Source organism: Pleuronectes platessa, chromosome 18, assembly GCF_947347685.1.
Source record: "Pleuronectes platessa chromosome 18, fPlePla1.1, whole genome shotgun sequence".
Taxonomy (NCBI): Eukaryota; Metazoa; Chordata; class Actinopteri; order Pleuronectiformes; family Pleuronectidae; genus Pleuronectes; species Pleuronectes platessa.
Window position 1 is genome coordinate 5,632,973 of NC_070643.1, and position 24,566 is coordinate 5,657,538.

Here is a 24,566-nt window from a genome sequence, read left to right on the forward strand (position 1 = left end):
GTTTTTGGTCACTCTGCATGACTCTGTTGTCGTTTGGTTTCGCCTTGGTGCTGATCATGTGTGTCCTGCATCCTTTTGTATCTCTTGGCGGTCGGGCTCAGTCGTCTCTTTGTCGTTGTTTTACATCTCTTTGTGGCTGTTTATTTGAAATTCAGACAAGAAATGTTTCAGCGAGTTCCAGCTGAGGACAAGGGACCCAAATGGTCATGTGGGGGGGGGGGGGGGGGGGGTCAACACTTTTCCCTTTCTGCCTAGTCGGCCTCATTAGTAATCTGTCCACGTCTTCTCTTCTGTATATTAATGAGTAAAATTGATGTTTTAAGAAAGAACAAGTGGGCCAAAGCAGCTTAAAGCTAGCATTTCAATAATTACCATATGTCATTCTCTATTATTCCTGTATTGTCACTAGATTATGCAAATTAAATAACAACCTGTACTCCTAACACTGACTGTCCAACACATTTAAATCTTGGGTTTCCAATATGATGACATTAGCTTGACTATGGTCCCTACAGTCTGAAGCATGTTTGAACAGGTTGGGCCACATCCACAGAGGTTATGTCGAAAGTGTGAGCAAACCTCACTTTACACAGGGAATTGTTTGCATCTGAACTACACCCATTCTGTTGTTCTTATTCTGCACCTGTCCTGGAAAAAGCATAATTTTACATTATGTGAGATATGAACATGCTACAGAAGGTTCCCTGAATGTATTCCTTCATGTCTTGGCTGTGTTTACGGTATATTTTGATATCTATCCTTTATCAATTGTGGGTGCCCATTTCTTTTATTGACTTTATTTGACAGGCAGTGTAGAGAGAGGCAGGACACGGTGAGACAGACGAATGTGAAAAGCAACAAAGATCATCTTGGCCGGGATTCAAACTCTTGACGTTGTGGTTATGCAGTATGTGCATTAACCAATGGGCCATCAGAGCTCCCTGCTGTCTGCTTTTTTGCAGTGCCTTGGATTTGCCTCAGAATGCACCAGAATCTTTCATATTAATTGTGGATAACAACCACAGATTGAAAATGTAACCTTATTTTTTTCCCCCGAACAGTATACCGTTGTGTCTGTATGTATTGGGCCATTGTCCCACCTTTCATTAGAGAATGAGAGTGGAGCCAGGGAATTTTATGTCTCCACCTTGTCTCATTGATTTAGGACATTTGGCTCTTTGGATTAAAGACGGACTGACTCACACTGCAGAAAATTGCTTACATTTATTATAGAACAGTTTTCCAACACCCAATGGGAAACAAGACGATTTTGCTTGTTTCAAATGTAAATCATTTTCAGCGATACCTTTCTCAGTTCTTGGTTTTCTTCATAATCCTGAAGTTCCAGTAGGAAATATCTCTCTTTTCTTATATTGAAGACTACATGATTAAAAATGGAGGAATAGGCTTAAAGGGGCTATGTGTACGTTTTCTTTACCCTGAAGGGGATTTCTTGTCGGGAGTGATTGGTGGTAATGGTCGCCCAAGAGCTTCAGCCAGTATTACTTCTTCAGGGAAAAGTGGTTGCTACAGCGATTCGCCAGGCCACTGGGTTGGCATGCAGGCCTTAGTGGGAGAAAAGCAGTGACAGAAAAAGAAAAAATTATTAAAATTGGTATTGCATTCCAGGGCTAGACGTATAAAAATGTGTTGTGGGCTTTAGAGCTTTAGGCTTTTCTTCCTGAACATTTTGGCTTAATCATTTTATCACGAAAACCTAATCTCACCAAAGATGAGTTTTTCTGGATTCTGCAGATGAACAGCAACTAACTAGGTTAAACATAAGCTATATGTATAGTGCGTTTATATGTTTTAATTTCTAGACACAATTTGTTTCAGACGCATTCTATGATATAACAAAATACCACATGCCCTGTCTTGTTTTGTATTCATAGGTTTCAGTGAAATCTGGATCCCTGGCAATGCTGGAGTCTGTTTCACCGGCAATACTGATTCACAGTAATAATGGCTATTTTTAGCTTATCATGACTGGCGAACCACGTGTGTGTGTGTGTGTGTTTCTGTGTTCTGATAGCTGTGCGTGTGGGGACCACATTTTGACAGTGCAGCCCACTGTTCATGTGAGGATGCTTTTAATTTTAAGGACACATAGATCCAGACTGTCAGTTTCTGGTCATTTTAAGATCAGGATTTCATTTTTAAGCTTCTATGGTTTAGGTAAACACTTATAGGGAGTTAATGTCAGTTTGGATGTTCTCACAGCTATAGAGGACCTGTGCATGTGTGGTGGCAAGGATGTGGCTTATTGTGAAGATAAGGTGCCTCAAGCTGTGACAGTGATTTGTGTCATCTTGAGTGTTTCTCCAGAAACACAGTGACCGGACCACCAGCAGGAGAGACTATTTCCTCACCTCATTATGGAGGGAGTTGCAAAATGAATGATCGATTGCAGTGGGAATGTTCAGCAGTCTATTTTTAGGGTGCCAAATGATCTGCAGTTCTACATGATGTCGGCTGAGGAAGAGGAGGCATAGAGCATCGTCCTTGTTGGAGGAGGACTCAGTATTAAACAAGAGGCACCAACACATCAATTGTCTCAGACCAGTTCATCAGGCAACTTGTCGACATAATATACAGTCGATTTTTTGATAGCACAAGCGAGCGTAATATGATTTCTTTCCAAGAGTGAGATTGTAACATTGATATCTATCACAATTATGTGGAAAAGTGGCTGTAATCAATATTATTATGTGGGGCTGCAGTCAATGTCACATGTTTGTATGTGAAAGGCGTCGCTCGTGGTGATGCACTCTGCTGATCCCTGAGCTCTGTGGAGTCTATGAGAGTCAGTTCATTGTGTGGAATTTCAAGGCAGCAGCAGTTCACCTTCACTGGCTTCTTCAGCACTAGTTTTCAGACAAAAGGAAGGTTAGCGACTAGCTGGCAAACATAGTGGAAGATTTAGCTAAATGCAGACACAGAGCTGAACTGTATGATGGAAACTGCTTATAGTGCTCACGTTCGTATCATGTAAAATCTATCACTATAAGCGTTTGATTTATATAACCGAATTGCTTAGCTTCTATGCGATAGACCCAGAACTTGAGGGAAGGGTAGTGGCGCCTTTTAAGATAAGGACGATACCACATTACGCACACACACACACTCTCTCTCTCTCTCTCTCTCTCTCTCTCTCTCTCTCTCTCTCTCTCTCTCTCTCTCTCTCTCTCTCTCTCTCTCTCTCTCTTGCTCACAGAGACACACACACACACACACACTCAGCTCAGTCTCTGACCCATTACAGTTAAAACGTTTTGATTGAAATGATGCCACGATATCAGCACTGATCACGACATTATGTTTATACTTCTCTTAAATTAATTAAATCTTTCTTCAGAGCTGTGCATTAATTCACAATTTATCTTGTCTCTCGCTACGACACACACACACACACACACAAGTGTGATAGGACACATGTGTAAACTCCGACTGGGTAAAAACATCCGAATTTGTAAACTTAGTCAATGTATGGAGAGATGAAGGGGCCTCGATTTGGCTCGAATGGGTTGGCTGTGCGCAGTAAAAATGATAGAGACACAGAGGAGTATACTACTGACAGAGCCTGTAAACACTGTTAAAAATAATTGTTTAACAGTCCAAACATGTTTGAAAAGAGCCCAAATGGTCAATGTGAGCAGACTACCTGATTACTATAACCCAATTATTTAGATAACATTTGAATAGGAACAATTCTGTCCTCAAGCTTTTTGATCGATATAAACGGTTTATCACTATATCCGGTTTCCACTGTCTTAGATAGATATTCATTGGGTTTAAGGTAATGCATCTTCAAATGATAGCTAATGCTAATGTCTGCCTGATGTGTAAACGGCCATTTATTCATTATGTCAACTTAAAAGTGGTAAGATGGCTTATTTATGCAGCCCCCAAGAGGCCACAAATTTAAGCTGAAATCACAATGCTGTTAAAAAGGTGGGATCCATCATCAAACAGTTAGCCTGGCTTTGTACAAACTAGAAAACAAATTGCCTTTGCTAAACATGTTTGAAGGCTGGTTATTAATTCATATTTCATTCCTCTAAGATGTCACCGTTTTTTGGTGAACAATAGTTGGATGGGGTGACTCAGTTAACAAATGTCCTGCTATCACATTGCTCATGTGCGATAGCTGGAGTTAGATGCAGCACTGGGCAAATTACTTTTATATCTGTTCATCAACAGGGTAAAAATAATAGGTCTATCTAAGTCATCTTAAATGGGTCAGCTTTAGCCTGACCTGTCTAAGATGACTTAGGTGGCTTTAGAAGTGTTGAATGCATATTTATTACATTTGACAGAGCAGGTCTACTTGTGACCCCCCCTGCCTCAAGGCTTTATGCTAAGCTAGCCTACTCGTTCTTGTACATCATTTTAGTTATTAATCTTCTTATCTTGCACACGGAGAGACCACAGACATTCAGATAATGATAAACAATTGCTTTAATATTTGCACAAAGTAAGCTTGGTAAATCACAACTTCATTAGATTCATCTCGCACCATATTTATCAGTATTGATTTGTTATTTTCCTCTCGTCTATTTCATACAGTTAATACAATCTTATATTCTGCGGTTTGCTACTCTTGCATAAAGTGTGACCTTTTTCCAAAGATCTGGCTGCACCTTTTGTCATTCTGTTATCAGGGTTATGTTATCTTTAATTATCAAAATCCACTCAGCAGGGGCCAAGCCCAAGATACATTGTTTGGTAAACCCCTAACACTAGGGCTGGGACTTGTTGTGGTGGAATATTTGTACATGTAGACGTATGTGAGATCGTAGGTGAGAGATTATTGGTTCTTCCAGTAGTGAATGACATTTTTTTATACAGGCCTGATGTGAAATGACGTGAACTAGGTACCAGACGACAGGCTTATATCCAACATGTACATCCGGTGTGTGTCAGACTGTTTGTTAACTCTATGAAGTTCGGAGGTTCAGTTCAGTTGCCCTAAGGAAATGCAGCCTGTCAGTTGTGTATTTTACTCTATTTAAGTGGCACATAACACTGCTGCAATGTACATTATAGTGAGAATCATATTCATAAAGTAATTGGACGGCTGCTCCCTCCCCCCCCCCCCCTCACTTTGGCTGCTCCCTGCACAAGGTCGTGTATTAAGCCCGTACACCATCCTTAGCGTGAAGCCAACACACCAGCCAGCACTCTGGCCGCTGACAGGAAATACATTCATCATACGCACACAGGAAATAATCCCTTACTATAATCCCTCCTTCTCTGTGAAAGTGTATGCTTGACATTTGTGGGAAGGATTGTGCCACACACTCAACCGAAGCATTTAATGATTTCGACTGATGCACTATTACACTTCTTTTTTTTTTAAACCAGAATGTAAACTGGTAGGATTGGTATTCATAGTTAGTGCCGCTGCACTGAGGGAGATACTCGCTTATATTAGTAGCATGAAGAGCAATACTGTGTTTTACCTAAATAAATTCACACACACACACACACACACACACTCACTCACACACACATGTTTGTACTTCTATCTTAGTGAGGACACTCAATGGCATAATACATTCCCTAGTCCCTTACCCTAACCTAATTCTAACCCTAACCCTAAAACCAAGTCTTAACCCGAAAACAGGACTGGTCAAAATGTCCTCACTCTCCAAAAATGTCCTCACCCTGTATGGTCTATGCTTAAAATACAGGAACTCACACTCTCAAACACAGGCACACACACACACACACACACACACACACAAACACACACACACACACACACACACACCGAGAGCAGATGTAGAGCACCAGAGGCTGAAAGCAGATTATTTTCAGCACACTGTGGCTAAAGCTTAATGGCATTTCAGCAGGTTTTAATGTGCAGGATGTGATAACGCCCCAACACCTGTGGGAACTGCAGTTTAACCACGACGTCAGAAAAGAGTCGGTTTGATGTGTTTCTGTTGGTTTCACTCACTAAAATATGAATGGAGGGCGTAAGTGTCACATTTATACCTAACGAGAACAGCATGGAAATACAATTGGACATACACCGCGTTCCACATTATTATGCAAATTAGACTTTGCTCAGATTTTCCTAAATAGTAATGCACAGCCAGTCAGTATAATTTTCAAGTCATCAACTGTTAGAGTATAATTCAAATTTTATTGAACAACCCTCCCAATGATAACAGTATTTTTTTCAAAAATGAAAAACTCAAAATGCAGTGTTCCAAATTATTATGCAGAGTTTCTGAGTTTCAAGATATTTTATAGGTTGTAAAGAACTAAAAATTGTCATTTGTTGAATTTGCAGCATTAAGAGGTCATATTTACTGAAATCAAAAAAAGTTTTAATCAAAAACATCTTAACAGGTCAAGTTACATGTTAACATAGGAACCCTTCTTTGATATCACCTTCACAATTCTTGCATCCATTGAACTTGTGAGTTCTTTGATAGTTTCTGGTTTAATGTCTTTGCAGGATGCCATAATAGCCTCCCAGAGCACCTGCTTGGATGTGAACTGCCTTCCACCCACATAGATATTTGGCTTGATAATGCTCCAAAAGTTCTCAATAGGGTTAAGGTCAGGGGAAGATGGGGGCCACACCATGAGTTTCTCTCCTTTTATGCCAATAGCAGCCAATGCCCCAGAGGTATTCTTTGCAGCATGAGATGGTGCATTGTCATGCATGAATATGATTTTGCTTCGGAAGGCACGGTTCTTCTTTTTGTACCACGGAAGAAAGTGGTCAGTCAGAAACTCTACGTACTTTGCTGAGGTCATTTTCACACCGTCAGGGACCCTGAAGGGGCCTACCAGCTCTCTCCCCATGATTCCGGCCCAAAACATGACTCCACCACCTCCTTGTTGACGTCTCAGCCTTGTTGGGACATGGTGGCCATTCACCAACCATCCTCTACTCCATCCATCAGGACCATCAAGGGTTGCACGGCACTCATCCGTAAACAAAACAGTTTGGAAGTTAGTCTTCATGTAGTCCTGAGCCCACTGCAACCTTTTTTGCTTGTGAGCTTGGTTTAGGGGTGGCCGAATAACAGGTTTAAGGACACTTGCAAACCTCTTGAGCATCCTACATCTTGAAGTTCGCGAGACTCCAGAGCAGTGTTGCCATAGTTACTTTGAAAAAGTAACTTAGTTACTTTACAAGTTACTTGATTTTAAAAGTAACTAAGTTAGATTACAAGTTACTTGATTTTAAAAGTAACTAAGTTAGATTACAAGTTACTTTATTAGTTACATTCAGCAGCTGCCGACAACACCCCCGCCGCCTCAACATAAAAATGACAACCGGTTTGGCCAACACTAACTTTATTAGACACCGCCGGAGGCCCCCCCCCCCCCCCCCCCCCCCCCCGCGCGAACGGAGGGTTCCCCTAACGGGCGCTGTAGCTGAGGTGATCCGCGAGAAGAGCCCGACACACGTCCAGAGTCGCTGTCGCCGACCGTCGTACCCGGTCCCCTCCAACCGGTCCCCGCCTTCCGCAGCGCCGACGGACACCGCCCCGCGGCATACTATAAGGAAAGCCCCCGCACCGCGGACGAGCACCTCCCCCCTTAAAAAAACGTCGAGGAGTGCCGCACACCGAGCACACCGAGGTGAGGAGGGCGACGGGGCGACTGCTCCCCCAGCCGCAGGACGTGCCCAGCGGGCTAACCACAAATACCGAAATAGTAACGCAAGGTGACTTGGACAAGTAACTTTAATCTGATTACTGGTTTGGAAATAGTAACGCGTTAGATTACTCGTTACTGAAAAAAGCGGTCAGATTAGAGTAACGCGTTACTAAGTAGCGCGTTACCGGCATCACTGCTCCAGAGGCACCAGCGGCTTCAAACACCTGTTTGCTGCTATTCAATGGCATTTTAGTGGCTGCTCTCTTAACCCTACGCATTTGTTTGGCAGAAATCTTCCTTATTTTGCCTTTGTCTGAACGAACCCGCTTGTGCTGTGAATCAGTGACAAATTTCTTCACCGTCCGATGATCACGCGCAATTCTTTTGGAAATATCCAATGTTGTGATACCTTGACCAAGGTATTGCACTATTTGCTGCTTTTCAGCAGCAGAGAGATCCTTTTTCTTCCCCATTTTGCCTGAAACATGTAGCTTGCTTAATAATGTGGAACATCCTTCTTAAGTATTTTTCCTTTGATTGGGCTCACCTGGAAAACTAATTATCACAGGTGTCTGAGATTGATTTCAATCATCCAAATAGCCCTGAGACACAATACCATCCATGAGTTTAATTCAAAAACTAAAAAATTAATGTTTATGACCCTTAAATCCAATTTGCATAATAATGTGGAACGCGGTGTACACATTTTTATAGCGCTAGAATACATTGGTGTCAGGTAAATATTTGTCAGGTAAAGGTTGTCAGTCATTCTGGTCGTGCAGAGTCGCAGGTAACTGGACGTAACTGGCTTTATATTCTATATTATAATGGAATTATGATGGTGACTTAAATAGTCATGATTATGACTTTTATGTTAAAATATAAATTAGAAGTTAAGAAGCTTGTTTTTCTTTTGCTCTATTGCATTCTTACAGTGAGTTGTTTTTCTTGGCATTTATGATATTTGCTGATATTATAGCCTGACCTTAAAGACAGAGGGCATCGGGTGGGATGGGAAACGATAATTGTGCATCAGGCGCAACAACTTATCATTATTTGAGTTTGTGTAGTTTGTGATCATAGATGTAAACTAACACTGCAAGACATCCTAACATGAAGACAAGATCCTATGTCCTTCGTTGAGTCTGGGCTATTAAGTTTTTCTTTTTACGAGCAAACATGGGCTTCTTTTATTATTACATACTTTGGATCAACAGTGTTGTTTTTAAAGTGCTGTATAAGTAAAGTTGAAGTTGAAGTTTGTTCAAAGTAATAAAGCACATATTGGGCCCATTCAGAGCAGTCAGTAGGTTTGCCGGTATATTGGAGTTTGACCTTTACCTGGTGACAGGGACAAAATTTAGATTAGACGTTGCTGTGTGACTCTGCTAAATTGGGCCACAGCGGAGGCTTTGAGCTAACCTTATATTATACATATTATGCAAGGAACAACAAACTAATTTTACAAATAAGTGTGTGTGTGTGTGTATTCTGTAACTTACAACACACAGAACATCATGTAAGAGATAGATATACAAATATTGAAATATTGTACTTGAGCTTGGCTGTTGCATTGGATTGCATTATAGTGTACATGTGTACATTGGTCTTTTTTTGGCTTGCCCTTTGTGTGCAAACACTGCTGCTATCAATGTCAAAGCAGAGATCACTGCAAAGCTGCTTCATTATCAAGGTCTCTTCACGTCTGCTCCCCTGGTACATGGCTTAATGTTTAATCAATAAAGTAAAACAAACTGGCTTTCAAAAGCAGTACAGTGCATGTGAGTGTTTCTGTCGCAGATACGACTCATTAATTGTGTGGCTTTGGTAACATTGAAGTGCCACCCCGCACAGGGGATGAGGCGTGGATCCTTCACAGGTCAAACACACAGAGAATAAGATCTGGGACTGATTTTAAATAATTTATGGACAGGGACGCCTCTAATCTTCCTAAATCAGTGGACAGAAACTCAGATGAAGACAGGGAAACATGTCAAGAAGCACGAAAACTCAAAGTCACATTCATCTGACTGTGGGGAGACAGTGCTAACACATGCAGAGCTACAACTCCTTCCACACACGCTTCATCCCCGGAGGGATTATGCCGTCTCTGTCACATACCCACCAAGCCTTTGATAACAGCCACGCTCCCACACGTCCGTCTTCCTTGCGGGGGGCCGCTTGATGCTGCGAGTAGTCATGGCATCATCAGGAGAAGGCGTGCGGTGAGAGGGAGTGTAGAAATGAAACAGAAAAGAGCACGACCCCAGCAGGGGATTTCAAAGACCTTTCACGGCTCGCAGCTGAACGGCATCTCTGCCTCCGTCACTGCAGGCGTAGCAGTGAGAAAGTAGCAGAGATAAAACGTCACACACTAAGGAGCTCGGACAGGGGACCCTCCTTTATCAATTGTGGGTGCCCGTAGTTTTATGCATAAATGTGTGGGAACCAATTAATCAATGTCGAACTAAAAGCACTCCTTTTCATGCATGCAAAAAAGATCCTGCTGTGACGACTTTCTCCATTTTAGCCACTATCTCCCTATCCACTATCTATTAAAGATTTTAAGGACATTTAAAACCCTGGTGCTATCAGGTGTGTGGGTGAGACAAATCGATACCACCTCATGTCCTCAAGTTAGATATGAAGCTACAGTCACTAGCCATTAGCCCAAATAATGAAAGCAGGGGAAGCTCTGTTTAAAGGTAACTAATGTGGCAAGTAGCAACCTCAGTTAGAGCCAGAGGATGCGCAGTAATAGTCGGGGAGTGGTGTCAAAGTCCTGCACATACACATCACAAAGCAACTGCGTGTCTGTTTCAGCCATCAATGGTGATATCAGACTTCTAGTGATGAACCAATGAAAACAAATCATTGAGGACACACACATGCACCAGGTGTTTTATCTGCATGTACTATCTGGTAACATATTCATAAATCATACTAGATCTGAATACGCAAACTCAGATCCCTCACAAATCCTAGATAACATTTGCAAATGTCAGGTCAGGCATCTTCAAATATGGGAACATATTAATAAAATCAGAGCACATACCGCAAATGTCTGGTGAAGACTTTGGCAAATGAAAAGCCATGTTTCATATCGTGCTGTGATGATAAGTGTGCATAGTATCAGTGGTACTACATGTGGCACATATTGAGCTGATTGTTATTTCGCCTGCTGTTGTGTCCCACATCAGGAGAATGCAGCTTCAGCTCTGCGGGGGTTTACGACGGCATCGTGTTCAGCCGGATATTCCAGATCCTTTACAGAAACGAGGAGATTTCGGTGAATGACTGTATGCTCTTCAAAGTCCACCTGCTGCTGGACGGAGAGAAGGTGAGTAATGCTGGTGACATTTTCCACACACAAACACACACACACACACATACAAACACACACACACACGAACACACATACACACACTTCCTCTCGCGGCAAAAGAAGAGAAAGAATAAGGAATGACATTTGGCTGCTTGCATGTCATCAGTAGCCTGACAGTAAATGCATGATTGACAGTGCAAACAGTTGTATAACAGTTTGTTGCTCCATAGCTGTAGCTTGTGTCTTTCAGAAATATAAAATAGCGTTTTTTAAAGCATTCCATTTTTTTCCCTCCAAGCTGACATAAACTATCTTCTCTTTAACTGAGAGACTGAATTTAAAATGTAAGTAAAGGAATATCTGCATTAAGGTAATTCAATAGGATCACTGCCCTGGCTTGCAGATTGTGTTCCATGAGTTACCTAAAGCAGTGAGTCCCTAACTTGTTTAAAGTGTCTCAGCAAAACTGATTCTTTACTTTGATTGAGTGCCAAATAGCAAATGTCAGCATGCCAAAACAATATATCCCAAGGCAGTGACCATGGTACCTACATGTTGAAAACTAGCTTGCCAGTGAGCATGCTAACATGCCTATTCTAGAATTAAGCGCAAAGAACTTCTGTTACTAATGTTGCATTCATGTTGTGTCTGAATAATTCAAAAACAATTTTTAATATATTATCAACCAAACACTTAATTGTACAATCAGCTCCAAATAAGAGCTTAATATGCACTTAAAGCCAATACAGAAAGAGGTGTCAAGTTGTTTAAATGCTCTTTAAAATCAAACACATGTTGTTCACAGCAGCCATGTTTTACACACATTCTTTTCTTAAAAACACCTGGGGAAATGGAACTTTCAGAGGAGCATGTGAATAGAAAATAAGTTCAGACTCCTAGACCTGCTTTCATATTATTAAAGCGTAATCACATTATCCTGGAAAGAAACGCAAGTTCAAATTTGTTGAATATTGCCCTGAGCTGCACTGACCTTTCCAGACGTAGTCAGTCGCTGTTGACCACTGTTTAAACTAGATAATTAACAAAATAAATTACTTGCGGTTCAGAAATGCAATAACATTTAACTCTTATCAATATCAGAAAATGTCGGGGGTAGCAAGCAAATGCAGCTACCAGGTTTTACACAAAAACACATTTGGAGTCTCTGAAGAATAAAGATAAAGAAACTCTTGAAGGTAGAATTTTCTTAGCATGTGTCATAGTCAATGGTGATAGAGCTTGTCTGTGATTCAGTTTTTCAGTTTTTCAGAAAGGTAGTTATTTTTCCTGTGTGTAAGCCACAACAGACACAGGATCAGTAGAACTATGGAGTCCAATGACGTGCCTCTCAGGACTAACGTCTCTTATTGACAAATGCAAATGTCCTGTGCCCCCATGCAGCCCATTTTCAGGTCAAACGATCAGGTGTGTAAACTTGTCCGACAGTTATTGATGTACTGTCTTTTACGGTTTAAACCTGGGCACGACCCTGAAAATCCACTCTGCCGTGTTCTTCTTTCTTTTTTTTTGTTCGGGGGCAACCTGACCTCAAATTGATCAGCGGTGACAGCGATGAGACAGTCCAGAGGCCGGAGTGTGGGGAAGATAAGATGGCTCCTCCTGTGGCTTAATCATCCATATGATACTCAGTGGCATAACCCTGCACCGTCCACTCTGGGAAATTTGGTTAATCTAGAGAAGGGAGAAAGAATTCCTGCTTCAGTCAGAATGTGCATATTCTCTCTGACATGATTGTCTGTTCCACTGCTAATTTTACATGTTCCTGTGGAGATATGGAAACACAGGAGCTTAAAGGCATATCCGATTTCGGCTGTAAGCTCTCCCAAAGGCTCCTTGCTCATTAACCTTCTTGAGGTTATCTGAAGCTGTCAGCGGCAGATAGCCCAGACAGAAATAGCCTCTTGTTTCCTCTGTGTACACCCTCATGTATGCTTAATCAATCAGAACATCAGCAACGGACAGAACTACAGCCATGTGTGTTTACCAAGTGCGCGTATGAATCAATTTTCGACAGGAAGACCTGTGTCTGTCCTTTATTATAACAAGCACTGCACCTCAATCTTCAAAAGACTCCATTACGTCCAATATCGGCTCCACCCCTGATCAAACCTTTCATTTTCCCCACTTTGTTGTTTTGCATTTGAAAAGGCGTGATATTCCATGGCACTCTGAACATGAGAGAAATTCAAACATGTCCAGTCCACTCTGAATTAAAAGAACTTCAGGAACACAGTTCGTAAGCCACACAGAGAAAATCAGGAGTCCATTTAAAAGAACTTTGAAGTGACTAAATCAGCATTGCAAAGAAGGCTGCTCACGGCAGAGGGCATGGCAAACCGCAGGATTCACAGCCAACTGTACACATACACTGTATATCCACCATATGCTTGCTTACATGTGATGACAGCTCCTCTTCATCAGTTTCATGTTTGAAATGCTGATGATGCAAATAAATAACATGAATATATCCATGAGATAATATAGTGGAGCAGCACATAGGATGCATATGCTTCCATACGCGGGAACGAGGTGTCAACAAATGGTTTAATGAGTATTAAAAATACCTATGTTGGTGAGTTCACAGTTATTGACTCAGTTGAACACTTGGATATTGCAATATACTGGGATATTTGGAGTGAGTATTTTGACCAAATGAGGGAATACTTAATCCTTTGGAGCAACGGTATTCAACTCTACAGATGAGTTGTTGAGAGTTTTTGGACGACATACAGTATACAAGGAAGATTTTAAACTTCCTTCTATCTGTCTAAGGGGGGGGGGGGGTTACACCTTACTTACGGAGCAAAATGCAATCCCACCAAATGGCCGAGGTCTTTGTCCGGTTCAAACTCAATTGTGGTTTGGATTGTTGGTAATGTTGAGATACAGACAGTTTGGATCAATGTGAAATAGAGGACGTACAAATGTCTGACTAGATCAAATGTAAACAATGGCAGACATGAACCTCTGGTTTGTACCATAGTCCGGACCTTCAGGTGTGAAAACGACCAAAGTCGATATTTTATTTGTCAAGGTAGCAGCATGAATGTTTAGTCCAAACTTAAAAAGCTTAACAAATGTTTGAAGGATTTGTTGTGAAACCTGCCACAGCTTTAGTGTCTACATGATTAAATTTGGGGTCAGGACCAAATTTCTGTTTGATAACACAAAATATCACAAACATGATTTTATGCTTATTTAATAATGAAAAAGTCTTGAATTGATAAATATAATGCATTCAGCAAATAAAATTATTATGCTCATCGAGTGTTGAATAGAAAGCTCCTGACTGATTCAAACTGAAGGCCTAAGAGATGAAAACATCAAATCTGTGTAGGATGATAAGGAGTTTGTATCCTCTCTTATGAAATAAAGTGTAATTATATTTTCACCATCCTCTCAACATGACTGTACCGTGCTGCATAATAACCTTCATCCTGATATGTTCAATGACAGCCCCCAAATGTAATATTATCACCACCAACTGGTAGGGTTTATGTTTCCAACAAGTTGTTAAGAATGTGCATTTACTTGCATTTTCTTTTGACAATTTTCTGGTCATTTCGTAAAAATTGTGCTAAATTTGTAAGGAAACTCGAATAGACAGACACAACGGAGGGTGCAGACTCCTGGTCGTGTTGTTAGATTTACAGTTTGCGATTTTACAGACCTCTGCGAAAAATGATTCTCATTGAAGGTCTATTTTCATAAAGGAAAGTCAACCTAACTTCTTCTTTATCACTGTTCTCTCATGTTCATGCATCAACGACACATGTGTCAATGTTTTGCAGGTGGAGGAAGCCTTGAGTGAGGTGGACTTTCAGTTGAAGCTGGATCTTCATTTCACCGACAATGAGCAACAGTAGGTTTTGGAGGAGTTTGCTGTGTGTGTGTGTGTGTGTGTGTGTGTGTGTGTGTGTGTGTGTGTGTGTGTGTGTGTGTGTGTGTTTAAGAGAGAGAGAGCAAGAGAGAGAGTCTTAAACCAAGCATAATGGGGGTTATTATGTAAAGCCACCTCTTTGGTCAGCTGATCACAACTTCTGTGCTGGGAGAACATGATTGCAGTGATTATTGATGGGAGGCATTTGTATCGGTTTATACTGCAAAATGCACTATTCGTGTTGGAGTTCTTTTCTGGTATTCAGTCGAGTTCCATTATTGGAGTGAATTTTGTGTTGTGTGTTTAAATGTTTAAGTTACATACCTGTGTGATTACAGTACTTGTCAACACCACAAAACACTGAATTATGGAGCACCTTCTCTGTATCATAGCACAGAGTCCGGCTGCGTTTACTCTGTATGAAAAACATCCTCCAGGTCTCTATTACCATTCCAGTCAAGATGCAGACTTGTCCCCAGAGTCTTTCTCTCAGAGCTGCAAGGACAATAAACATGTCGGTAATAATGACATTAGGTTATTGGTGAGAAGTCGTCTGCATCGCATACATTTTTAATAAGTCTGACAAAAGGAAAAGACATTTGTCATTGATAGATCTCGCTCTCTAAACAAAGAGCTGCACCTTTTCATTATCTAGATACACACTCTCCAGGGTCACTGCACTTATGTTGCTCTTTCCTTTAATTCATCTGCATCATCTGCAGTTTTGCACTTACACACTCTAATGAAGTCCAAGGGTACATTAACTGCTTTTCTTTAATGTGTTGTTTTTATATTGTGTCATTTAAAGTTTTCAGCAAAATAGAAAAGACAAGTATTCAGATTTATACAATGTCTTTCTGATTTTTTGCCGGAGAAACATCCGTCTCTGTTTCTCCTTCTCAGGTTGGCAGAGATACTGACTGTCCCGTTGATCAGCAGTCGCACCCTCAGCCTCCACTTCCACCCACGGAGAGGCCTCCACCACCATGTCCCCGTCATGTTCGACTACTTCCACCTGTCCGTCATTTCGGTCTCCATACACGCCTCACTGGTTGCCTTACATCAGCCGCTTATCAGGTAGAGACAAAAGAGCCTTTACATTATCATTTGCATTTGACAAATCTCCACTTATTTAGCACGATAGAATGATAATCAGCAGAGACCAAAGTGAATGTTCAATAACTTTTGCCCTTGTTATGCCTGTCTGGTCTTTCAGGATTGCACTTGATAGTTTGAGTAACAGCAACCAGTTTTCTCGTAAAAAATTCAGGACATTTCTGCAAAAACAGGAAGACGGAGTAAAACAAAAGCAGGCTCCTCGTCCCACTGAACTGTCTGGCAGATTTGATCAGCTAGCATTTAAGGCTCCGGTTAGCTCAGTGAGATGCTTGAAAACAACAGTCTCTGACTGAACTTCCAATATAAAAAAAATTTGACAGTTACCAATCTAGCTGCTAAAGGCTAAAGCTACATTTTCTGGGCAGAAAGTCAATATCCTTACCATCCATGTATAATACATGGAAAAAAAGAAACAGCATGTTTTTGTATTGCAGTAAAGGGATGAACTGTTCTATTTTAAGGAAAACATGTGTGATCCAACTGCTAACATAACCTGGTGTCTGCTTACATTACAAATGTGTTTAGCTAATTTGACTATACTGTGTTTACTGTTATGTTAGCTGGGGCTGCTGCATTGCAAATTTTTCGAAATCGAATAAAGCGCAGACATTGTCTAATTTGGCGTAACATCTGAAAGCATCCATGGCTATCTTCCATACAATTGGTTAATACATCAGAGTGGATGTGCTCCTCTGGAACATTTTCCTTTTTATATCCTCTGACTGATGTAGTCCAGTTAGGGTAGGATGTGCTCTATTTAAATAGAATATTTGCACGCTGCTTAATTACTTTTTTTATGGAGCACTTTTTTACACGCGCCAAGAAAAGAATGGTTAAAATAGAAAGTGCTGCACAGCAGAAAACTAAAAGTTAAAATACAGAAGTAAGTAATAATAATGGAAATGATAGCGATACAGATAAAACAACAAAATAGTCTGGCACCCCAAGTTGATTTAGGAAGGTATTTTCCTTAATTTGCCAAGAAAACATGCTTTCAAATGCAGAATATTGCTCTTAATGCAGCATCATGCCACAGTAATCTAAAGTTTGACAGGCTGTGGCAAGCTGCATTTACGAAATTATCCTCGTAAAATGTTATGAAGTGTTTGAGTGGATAGGACTTACAACATGTATGAATATGGCACGAGAGCAGAACTGGAGAAAGTGTGGTGGGTGAATCCGTTAAATGCTTTAATGGATGGTTTGCTGAACACTTATCTGATGAATTCAACGGTCAATATCATAAAGTCATTCTTCATCCATGCATTGAATAGATTAACGGAGCACTTGAGTGATTGGAATGGCAGCAGCTTGTATTTCACAGCTTATGTCTTGTAACACTGACACACACACACACACACACACACACACACACATACAGGCACACACTCACTCATGGTCTGTCTCTGCATGTGTCCTCTCTCCAGCTTTGCACGTACAGGGAAGGGCTCCTGGCTGGGGAAGAGCTCGCCGGATAGCGCCAGCGACCCATCTGCCATGTCTGTAGAGAACCTTGTGTTCGGAGCTGGCTACTGCAAGCCTGTCATATCTGAGGTATGTCAACCTTTAGCTGTTCCAGGGGAGTTCAAACCTGAAAGTCACAGAGACTCAAAGCCCATGTTGCTTCATAAAGCTAGACAACAGCTCAAAATGAGTGGGTGTTGTCTGTGTTCAGTTGGTTGCTCCCTTTTTTTTTAAATAAGCGGCTAAATGCCAGGCGATGAGGTAAATGTCTACCTCGGTTTATCAGCCGAACGGATTTAGCTGTGATGTGTTTTTTGTCATGTCATCCAGAAGCAACAGGATTCAGCCCGAGAGCTGGTTAGAGAGTCACTCTGGTCTGGATTACAGATCCCAGACCTGACTATCCCTCAGTAAAGGCCATTTGTCTGGGCCCTATGAAGTCTTGTAAGCTTAAAGACCAGAGGCCAACACAGATTATTACTGGGCTGCACGGTGGCTTTTCATAATATCTGATGAACGCACCTGCCCAGGCACATAGGCTCCAGGCTCCAAGCATCTGGAAGTGATAGACGCTCTCGCCAGAATTGATGGTTTAGTCTTGTCACCTTCCTTGGAGTTTAAAGATATAATCTGTAACGATTCCTCATTAGAACGTCTAAAAACAACTCGGACTGATATATGTTTTGTTGACTTTGTACTTAAATTATCCAAAGTGTTTCCAGCATGTATCAAACCAAGAGAAATCCACAATTCTATTCAAGGTAACAGGACCTTTCAATATTGTCACCTCATAATTACCTCATATTTGCTTTACCTGAGTTTCTTAACGTCTGGAACAAATAACATGTGACAACGGACAAACAAACTGCCGGCAAGTTTTTTTCCGTACAGTTTAAAGTAAAGTAAAATGTTTAACTTTTTTCCACATCCACAAAGATGAAACTCCAATGATACCACTCGGCAATCAAACTAAATATTTTGATATGTTTCGATTGAGAGACCCCTAGTGGCCAAGGCTAGATATTGTGTGTTTAATTAATTTATCACACTTTGATTACCTAGAGCCTAGGTCCTAGATTCTAGGTCCTAGACAAACAGTCGTACTCCTTTAAGTGCAATGTTTCCCACACAGTGGCACGTGGAGAATCTGGTCACCCTTATTGTTAGAAATAATATAATTTAATTTATACGACGCTGCTGAGACAAACATGGCACATAAACTGCTTCTGTTTATATTGACTGGTTTTATGTTTTTTACTCTTACAGTTTGTATGTATAAGTTTCCTGTTTTACTTGTTGTACAGTATTCTATGATGGTTAGTGTGTATATGCATATGATACTGAATTAGTATTTAGATTCTATGCAGTGTGGTGGACACTGTACATGATAATAAGCCCACTACAGCTGAATTAAAATGCATCTTCTCACATCTCCAGTGTCAAAATAACACACTTTACACATGCTCAGAATTAATATGTATTTTAACCACCGCTATGGTCTATGTGAAACTACTACAGTATTAGTAGATATGCTTACACCTAACCAAGTAATTTAATCCCATTATAGCCTTTATATTTCATCAAATCACATCATATAGTTTAATGTGTGTTTTCCAATTACTTATAACTGTACGTACAGTTTTACAGCTGTTGGTTCCCTTTTCTACCTTTTTATAACACGCACGTATCAGGTCCCTGTGGACGTCACAGCCTTCATAGTAAATCTTAATGAGGGCCCAGGTTGCCCCGTCCTCCCCTCCTCCTCCTGGTTTTTTACTCCCACCCCTGGCTGGGCGCTTTAGTAAGCTCTGTGTTTAGCAAGGCAGGGGGGTTTCGTTTGATCACAGTAATGAGTTGTGCTCACAAGCGCCACGTACAACATAGCTTCAGGTGAAATCTGCACACGAGGCCGCCTCTTCCTTCACCTTTATTTGTTTAGCGCTTTTCACCTGCGGCTACGCTTCGGTCTCAGCATTTTCCCTTTTAACACCACGTGGAGTCAAGTGTTGCGGTTTTATTCGTGAAAAGAAACAAAAACAAACAGATGCTTCTTGTGCCATTGACAACAACTGTGTCATCTCAGATTCAGAGGTAGGAAACAATATTTTTAGTGGAAAATGACGATGCTGCAGTTTGAAGGGAGACACCAGGAGACACCTGAGAATCTTTGGTGTAAATGAAACACAGTTCTGAGGAAAATCGTACCGCAACAAAAGCTCATCAAACCGTTGTCAACTGGATTATTTTACACGGCATACACTGTGATGCTGAGCTGGGGAAAAGAAAAAAAGGCAGCAAACAAAAAAATGTCTCATGTCAGTTGAGTTAGAGCTGGCGTACATCCTGAGCATTGTCAGCACAGAGGGAAGCTATGGTTTTTCGGATAATGATTGGTTCATACAGAAGAAAAAAGCTATTTTTCTCTGCCCTTCGCTCACAGACTGATCCTGGCAGGCCTCTATAAAGCTTAAGAGAATTATGAAAGTAAACACACAGATGTTCCTTCCTGGTTTGGGTATTCTGCACTGCTGCAATTACAGAGCGCACACAGGTATGATGATAGGGCCGGAGACTGGAGTTGCTTTGGGGCAAATTACAGTACATCTCCAGATACTGGGGCGCTTTGTGCCGTTCAAAGCGCTGAGCCCCGCTGGCGCTGCAAAAACATCCCAGCCATGGCAAGAACTCGCGGGTAGCCGACTGCTTCAGGTCAAGGAGCAGCAGATTGAGGGCAGACGCTGGTCACATTCAAGGCCCACTGAATCCAAATCGTGACAGCTGATTGTTTGGGTAGAAAGCCATTAGCTCTCTCCGAGATCAATGGGAGACATGATTAAAGTATCGTGGCTGAGATGAATTGTAGCTTTGTGGATAGAGGCATTTTTTGCACTGTGTGCCTGCTGTGAATTACAATGGGGAAATGCAGTTCATATATCTACTGGAAACATGGTCCATATTACAGCTCTTACCAAAATTCACACAAGCAGGACAGACCATGCTTTCTTAATTCTTGTTATTGCTGCTTCCTCAATTTATCAACTCAGCACAAATATGATCCTCTCACTATTCGATATGCACAGTTTCATCTTTCTTTCACTTATAGTGACAATGACAGGCTGGATTCTGGTGCAGCTTCCCACACTTGGGAACGTTTAAGGGTCATAACAGGGATGCGTTACATCCTCCTGTGCTACATGTACTTATTGATGTGTTTTTACAGCTCACAGCAAGCTGTGTTTAGGGCCAATTTGTCTCTAGGGTTGCATTTGATCTTCAGAGTAACTTGGCCGATGCAGTACCAAGCTCCTTTTAACGCAGGGTCAGAGATGATCCCATACATCTGTTACAGCGCACTCCATAAAGTTCAAGTATGTTTTTCGTGTCCCGTCATTAAGGAAGACCGGTTTTTCTGAGAGGTGATCCCTGACCTACATAGCAGCTGACATTTTACCCCTGGTCCCTGTCTCCACAGGGCAGCTTTTATGTGCCCAGTGAAGACTGCCTGCAGAGAGCTCATACGTGGCACCGAAGGCTCTGTCGCCTCCTGTTGGTGGCACACAGAGGCCTGCACACGTACTACACTGCAATGATGAAGGAAATTCCACAACTCCAGCAGATTCCACTAATGTCAGGTAAGTTTAAACAAAGCTCTGTTTTTATTTATTCATTCATGATCTCAAAATAAATAATACAAATTTAAGGTGTAGTGAGAATTAACCAATCTGGAAAAGCACTAAGTAGAGCGCCTACCCCTGCAGAGGCCCGTCATGAAGAGATTCACAAACATTTGAATGAAAGTGGATTTTCCTTCTTGTTCGAATCTGTTCTGAAATTTGATTGGTTCTGCTTCAGCCCATAGCGCAAGTTTCCCTCGCACCAAGTTTCAAGAAAAGTGGTTGAGTTGTTCTGGATCTTTATTTCTACAAAGACTAAGAGGATGCTTGGCAAAGTGAAAGTAGTGGAAAAAGTATTCACATCTTTTACTCAAGGAAAAGGAAAAATTAACACTGTAAAAATATACTCAATTTACTTTAAATACATATAATTGAGGTAAAATATACTTAAAATGATAAGTAGAAGTTGTTGTATGACATATTGACCTCTGACTCATTAAAATGTTTGCAAAAGTTTACTGTTGTTTCCGGTGTAGGTGAATTATAGTATGTACCCTTGATTCCAAAAAGTTATCATTTGGTAACTTTGTAGTTTAGTTGAAGATTTTATCCCGTCTCATGTTTGGTCCTAATTAGTATTTCAAAGATTCAAATATATGACTTTGTGTTTCAGCGTTTGTAACAACTACGACTTGTTGAAGTCCTTTTTCACTGAGCTCTGCAAATGACCTTTCTCTCAACAGAGGCGCTGCATGTAGAAGAAACTCTCAACCAGCTCACATTAGAGTTACAGGTATGATACAGCCACGTCAAACACACCTTTCTTAATACTTTGTGATGGAAAATAAGGCTTTGCTAATCTAACTATGATTTTTATTGTTATAGCTGGATTGTTTTAGATTTTTGTAAACAGATTTTTGGTGTGAGTTAATTGTAAGCTGCAGAGTTTTCATCTATTTCAACGCTTTCATGCATTGACCTCTTTTATTGTATTCCCCCGATCTAAATGAATGCTGCTCGTAAAAATAATCAATTTGTTTTTTACAATAATATACGTCTATTATTCAAGGGGATGGTATCTTTGTAGTATAAAACAATATCTTTGTAAAGCATGAGGAGGATCATGAAGAGATTAAATACTTATAGCTTTTAAGCATTGATGCATTTGTGAACTGGCATGATGGTTCAGCTGTTACCACACATAGAGAAGCATGAGTTGATTGATTTACATCATTAACATGAGCTGCCTACAATGATCTGATGACCTGGAAACCTGCAGACTCTAATTTCATTGGGTATAAATATTAAAGCAAGTTGAGCAGGGATCCTAAAATAGAAGACATATTTTAAGAAATCTTTGACAGCTAATGCAGCCAGTTTTATAATCTATGGATACATGCTTTTTTTCTGTTCCCATCAGCTGCAAGAGGGCCACGAGAAGGTAGCGGAGCAGATCAGCAGGGACGTGAGCCAGCTCTGTTCCCAGCTGGCTGCTCTGTGGAGCAGCTTCCTGGAGGCTGCTGTGCACAACCCCCACATCCTGTCCTATCTGGTCCAGGAGCACCACACGCTCAGGGTGAGAATCAAACACTGTTAGAGGCATCATCATTCACTGTATGTGTCCTCTGAGCCACAGTCTGCATCACAGTGCATTCATGACAATTGGTTTCAAATAAGCCATTTTCAGTTGTCAGTGCCCACAGGAAAATACAAAAATAGAGAACAATCAAAGTAGTTTTTTTAACCAGTGACATTTTAGCTTTATAACCACCCCCCCTAAGGTATATCAATCGCAAGGAAATGCCGAACTAGAAAAAGGATCTGAATTGTAACCAGAGGTGGCAGGAGATGCCAAAAACTGCACTCGAGTGAAAGTACCTCTGCTTAGTTACTTTACAAGTAACTATTAGTACCGAATAACTTAAAGTACAAAGTATCCACTGATAAAAACACTGACTTCAGGTCTTTACTTTTACTTGAAGATATCTTTCCACCATGTTTATTTAAATAGTTAATACATTAGCAAAGATGTACACTGTTAGCTATAATATATCCATTATGACGGAAAGCATGCATTGTAGTAGATTTTAAGCACAATATACTGTTACACATATTGAACTGATTATTATTTAAGATGATATACTTATGATGATCACTGCCACTAGATGTCACACTAGTATCAGATTCTCAAAAAAACAAATGCTGAGCAAGGTGTTGCAGTGAAAAGCGAGTAGAAAGTCCTTCATCTAATTTAAATCGGGGGAGATTTAAACACTTAGGGTTTTTGTGTTTGGCTGTTTCCTGGAGAGCAGCCAATCCCAGCTGACATTGGTAGAATTGTATCACACACCCTGGAAAGGTCACCAGCCCATCACAGGGGCCTCCAACAAGTACAATATATGCAAACAAATTATTTCCTGTCATGTATAATGGAGGAAATGTAACTCATACTAGCCACCTTTAATTATGACCTCACTTCACAAAACTATGGAGAGGCAATGTGATCAGTGACCGCTGGACAAGGGTATAAGAAAAATGAATCAACTACCCCTTAACAGCCAAATCCCAGGTGAACGGACTAACACAATTTCTAGTGTCATTTCTAACTAATCACTGGTCTATTTAATATGAGTATGAGCTTCACAGTGGAGTAGCTCTCGTGGCTCTCTTACATTGCACTGCTTCGTTTCAATTGTCTGAAAGATAATGAAGGTTTGCTTCGGTACTAGATTATCCCAGGGGATAGTCCCATGCTGCCACACACCAGTCGTGTTAGGATTTTAATTAACACATATGATCTAATTATTGTGGAGTGAAGATTCACCAGGTAGGGTGTTTGGTGCATGCTGATTTTGCATTTCATGGTGGCTGACTTTCAAAAATGATGTATTTCTAATTGGAGCTTGAGAAGGAAAACACTTTGGAGGTGATTTTAAACTTTCTTTGAGTCTAAACCTCAAGTGATGGACTGAATGAGATTGACTACTGTAATGATTGTATCTTTTAATGTCAATAAAGTTGAGATTTGCAGATTTGCGGACCGCCAAGATACGAACTGCGTTTTTTTTAATTTTTCTGTAAACATCAGGTCAGGAGGTTCTCCGAGGCATACTTCTTCACTGAACACCCCAAAGAGATGTCTCTAACCTTTCAAGAGGAACTGTAAGTATAAGTCTTCTGAGGGGGAGACTTTTTAATTCTATGAAAACGAGAAAGCTGTTTTATTAATAATATTACTGTTTTAATCCAGAATCAACAGACATGGCCAGATAGCTACAGAGGTTCGGAGTTCAGACTACCTGACCAAGATGCCTCCTCTACCAGTTGAGTGCCTGGACATCGATGGGGACTGGAACAGCCTGCCCATCATCTTTGAGGACAGATATGTGGAGTCTCCTCAAACAGGTAATACATCAGCACAATGGACCTGTTGTCTTGTCTACACTAAATCATTTATCTGTGCTTTTCAAGACAAAAGCTTTAATTTAAAACTGTAATGTCCCTTTTTATTTCA

At 40.8% G+C, this 24,566-nt stretch overlaps 1 protein-coding gene across 2 annotated transcripts in view; it reads left to right on the forward strand.

Moving 5' to 3' along the window:
- The window catches only part of fam135b (family with sequence similarity 135 member B), a 44,203-nt gene that overhangs the window by 11,040 nt on the left and 8,597 nt on the right, over positions 1 to 24,566 (forward strand). For both annotated transcript variants that reach the window (XM_053446429.1, XM_053446430.1), the window contains exons 4-12: positions 10,830 to 10,969; positions 14,767 to 14,837; positions 15,759 to 15,932; positions 17,402 to 17,528; positions 20,911 to 21,070; positions 21,796 to 21,845; positions 22,473 to 22,628; positions 24,141 to 24,214; positions 24,303 to 24,457. In XM_053446429.1, the coding sequence (XP_053302404.1) occupies positions 10,830 to 10,969; positions 14,767 to 14,837; positions 15,759 to 15,932; positions 17,402 to 17,528; positions 20,911 to 21,070; positions 21,796 to 21,845; positions 22,473 to 22,628; positions 24,141 to 24,214; positions 24,303 to 24,457 (1,107 nt within the window). The remainder of the gene's footprint in view (positions 1 to 10,829; positions 10,970 to 14,766; positions 14,838 to 15,758; positions 15,933 to 17,401; positions 17,529 to 20,910; positions 21,071 to 21,795; positions 21,846 to 22,472; positions 22,629 to 24,140; positions 24,215 to 24,302; positions 24,458 to 24,566) is intronic.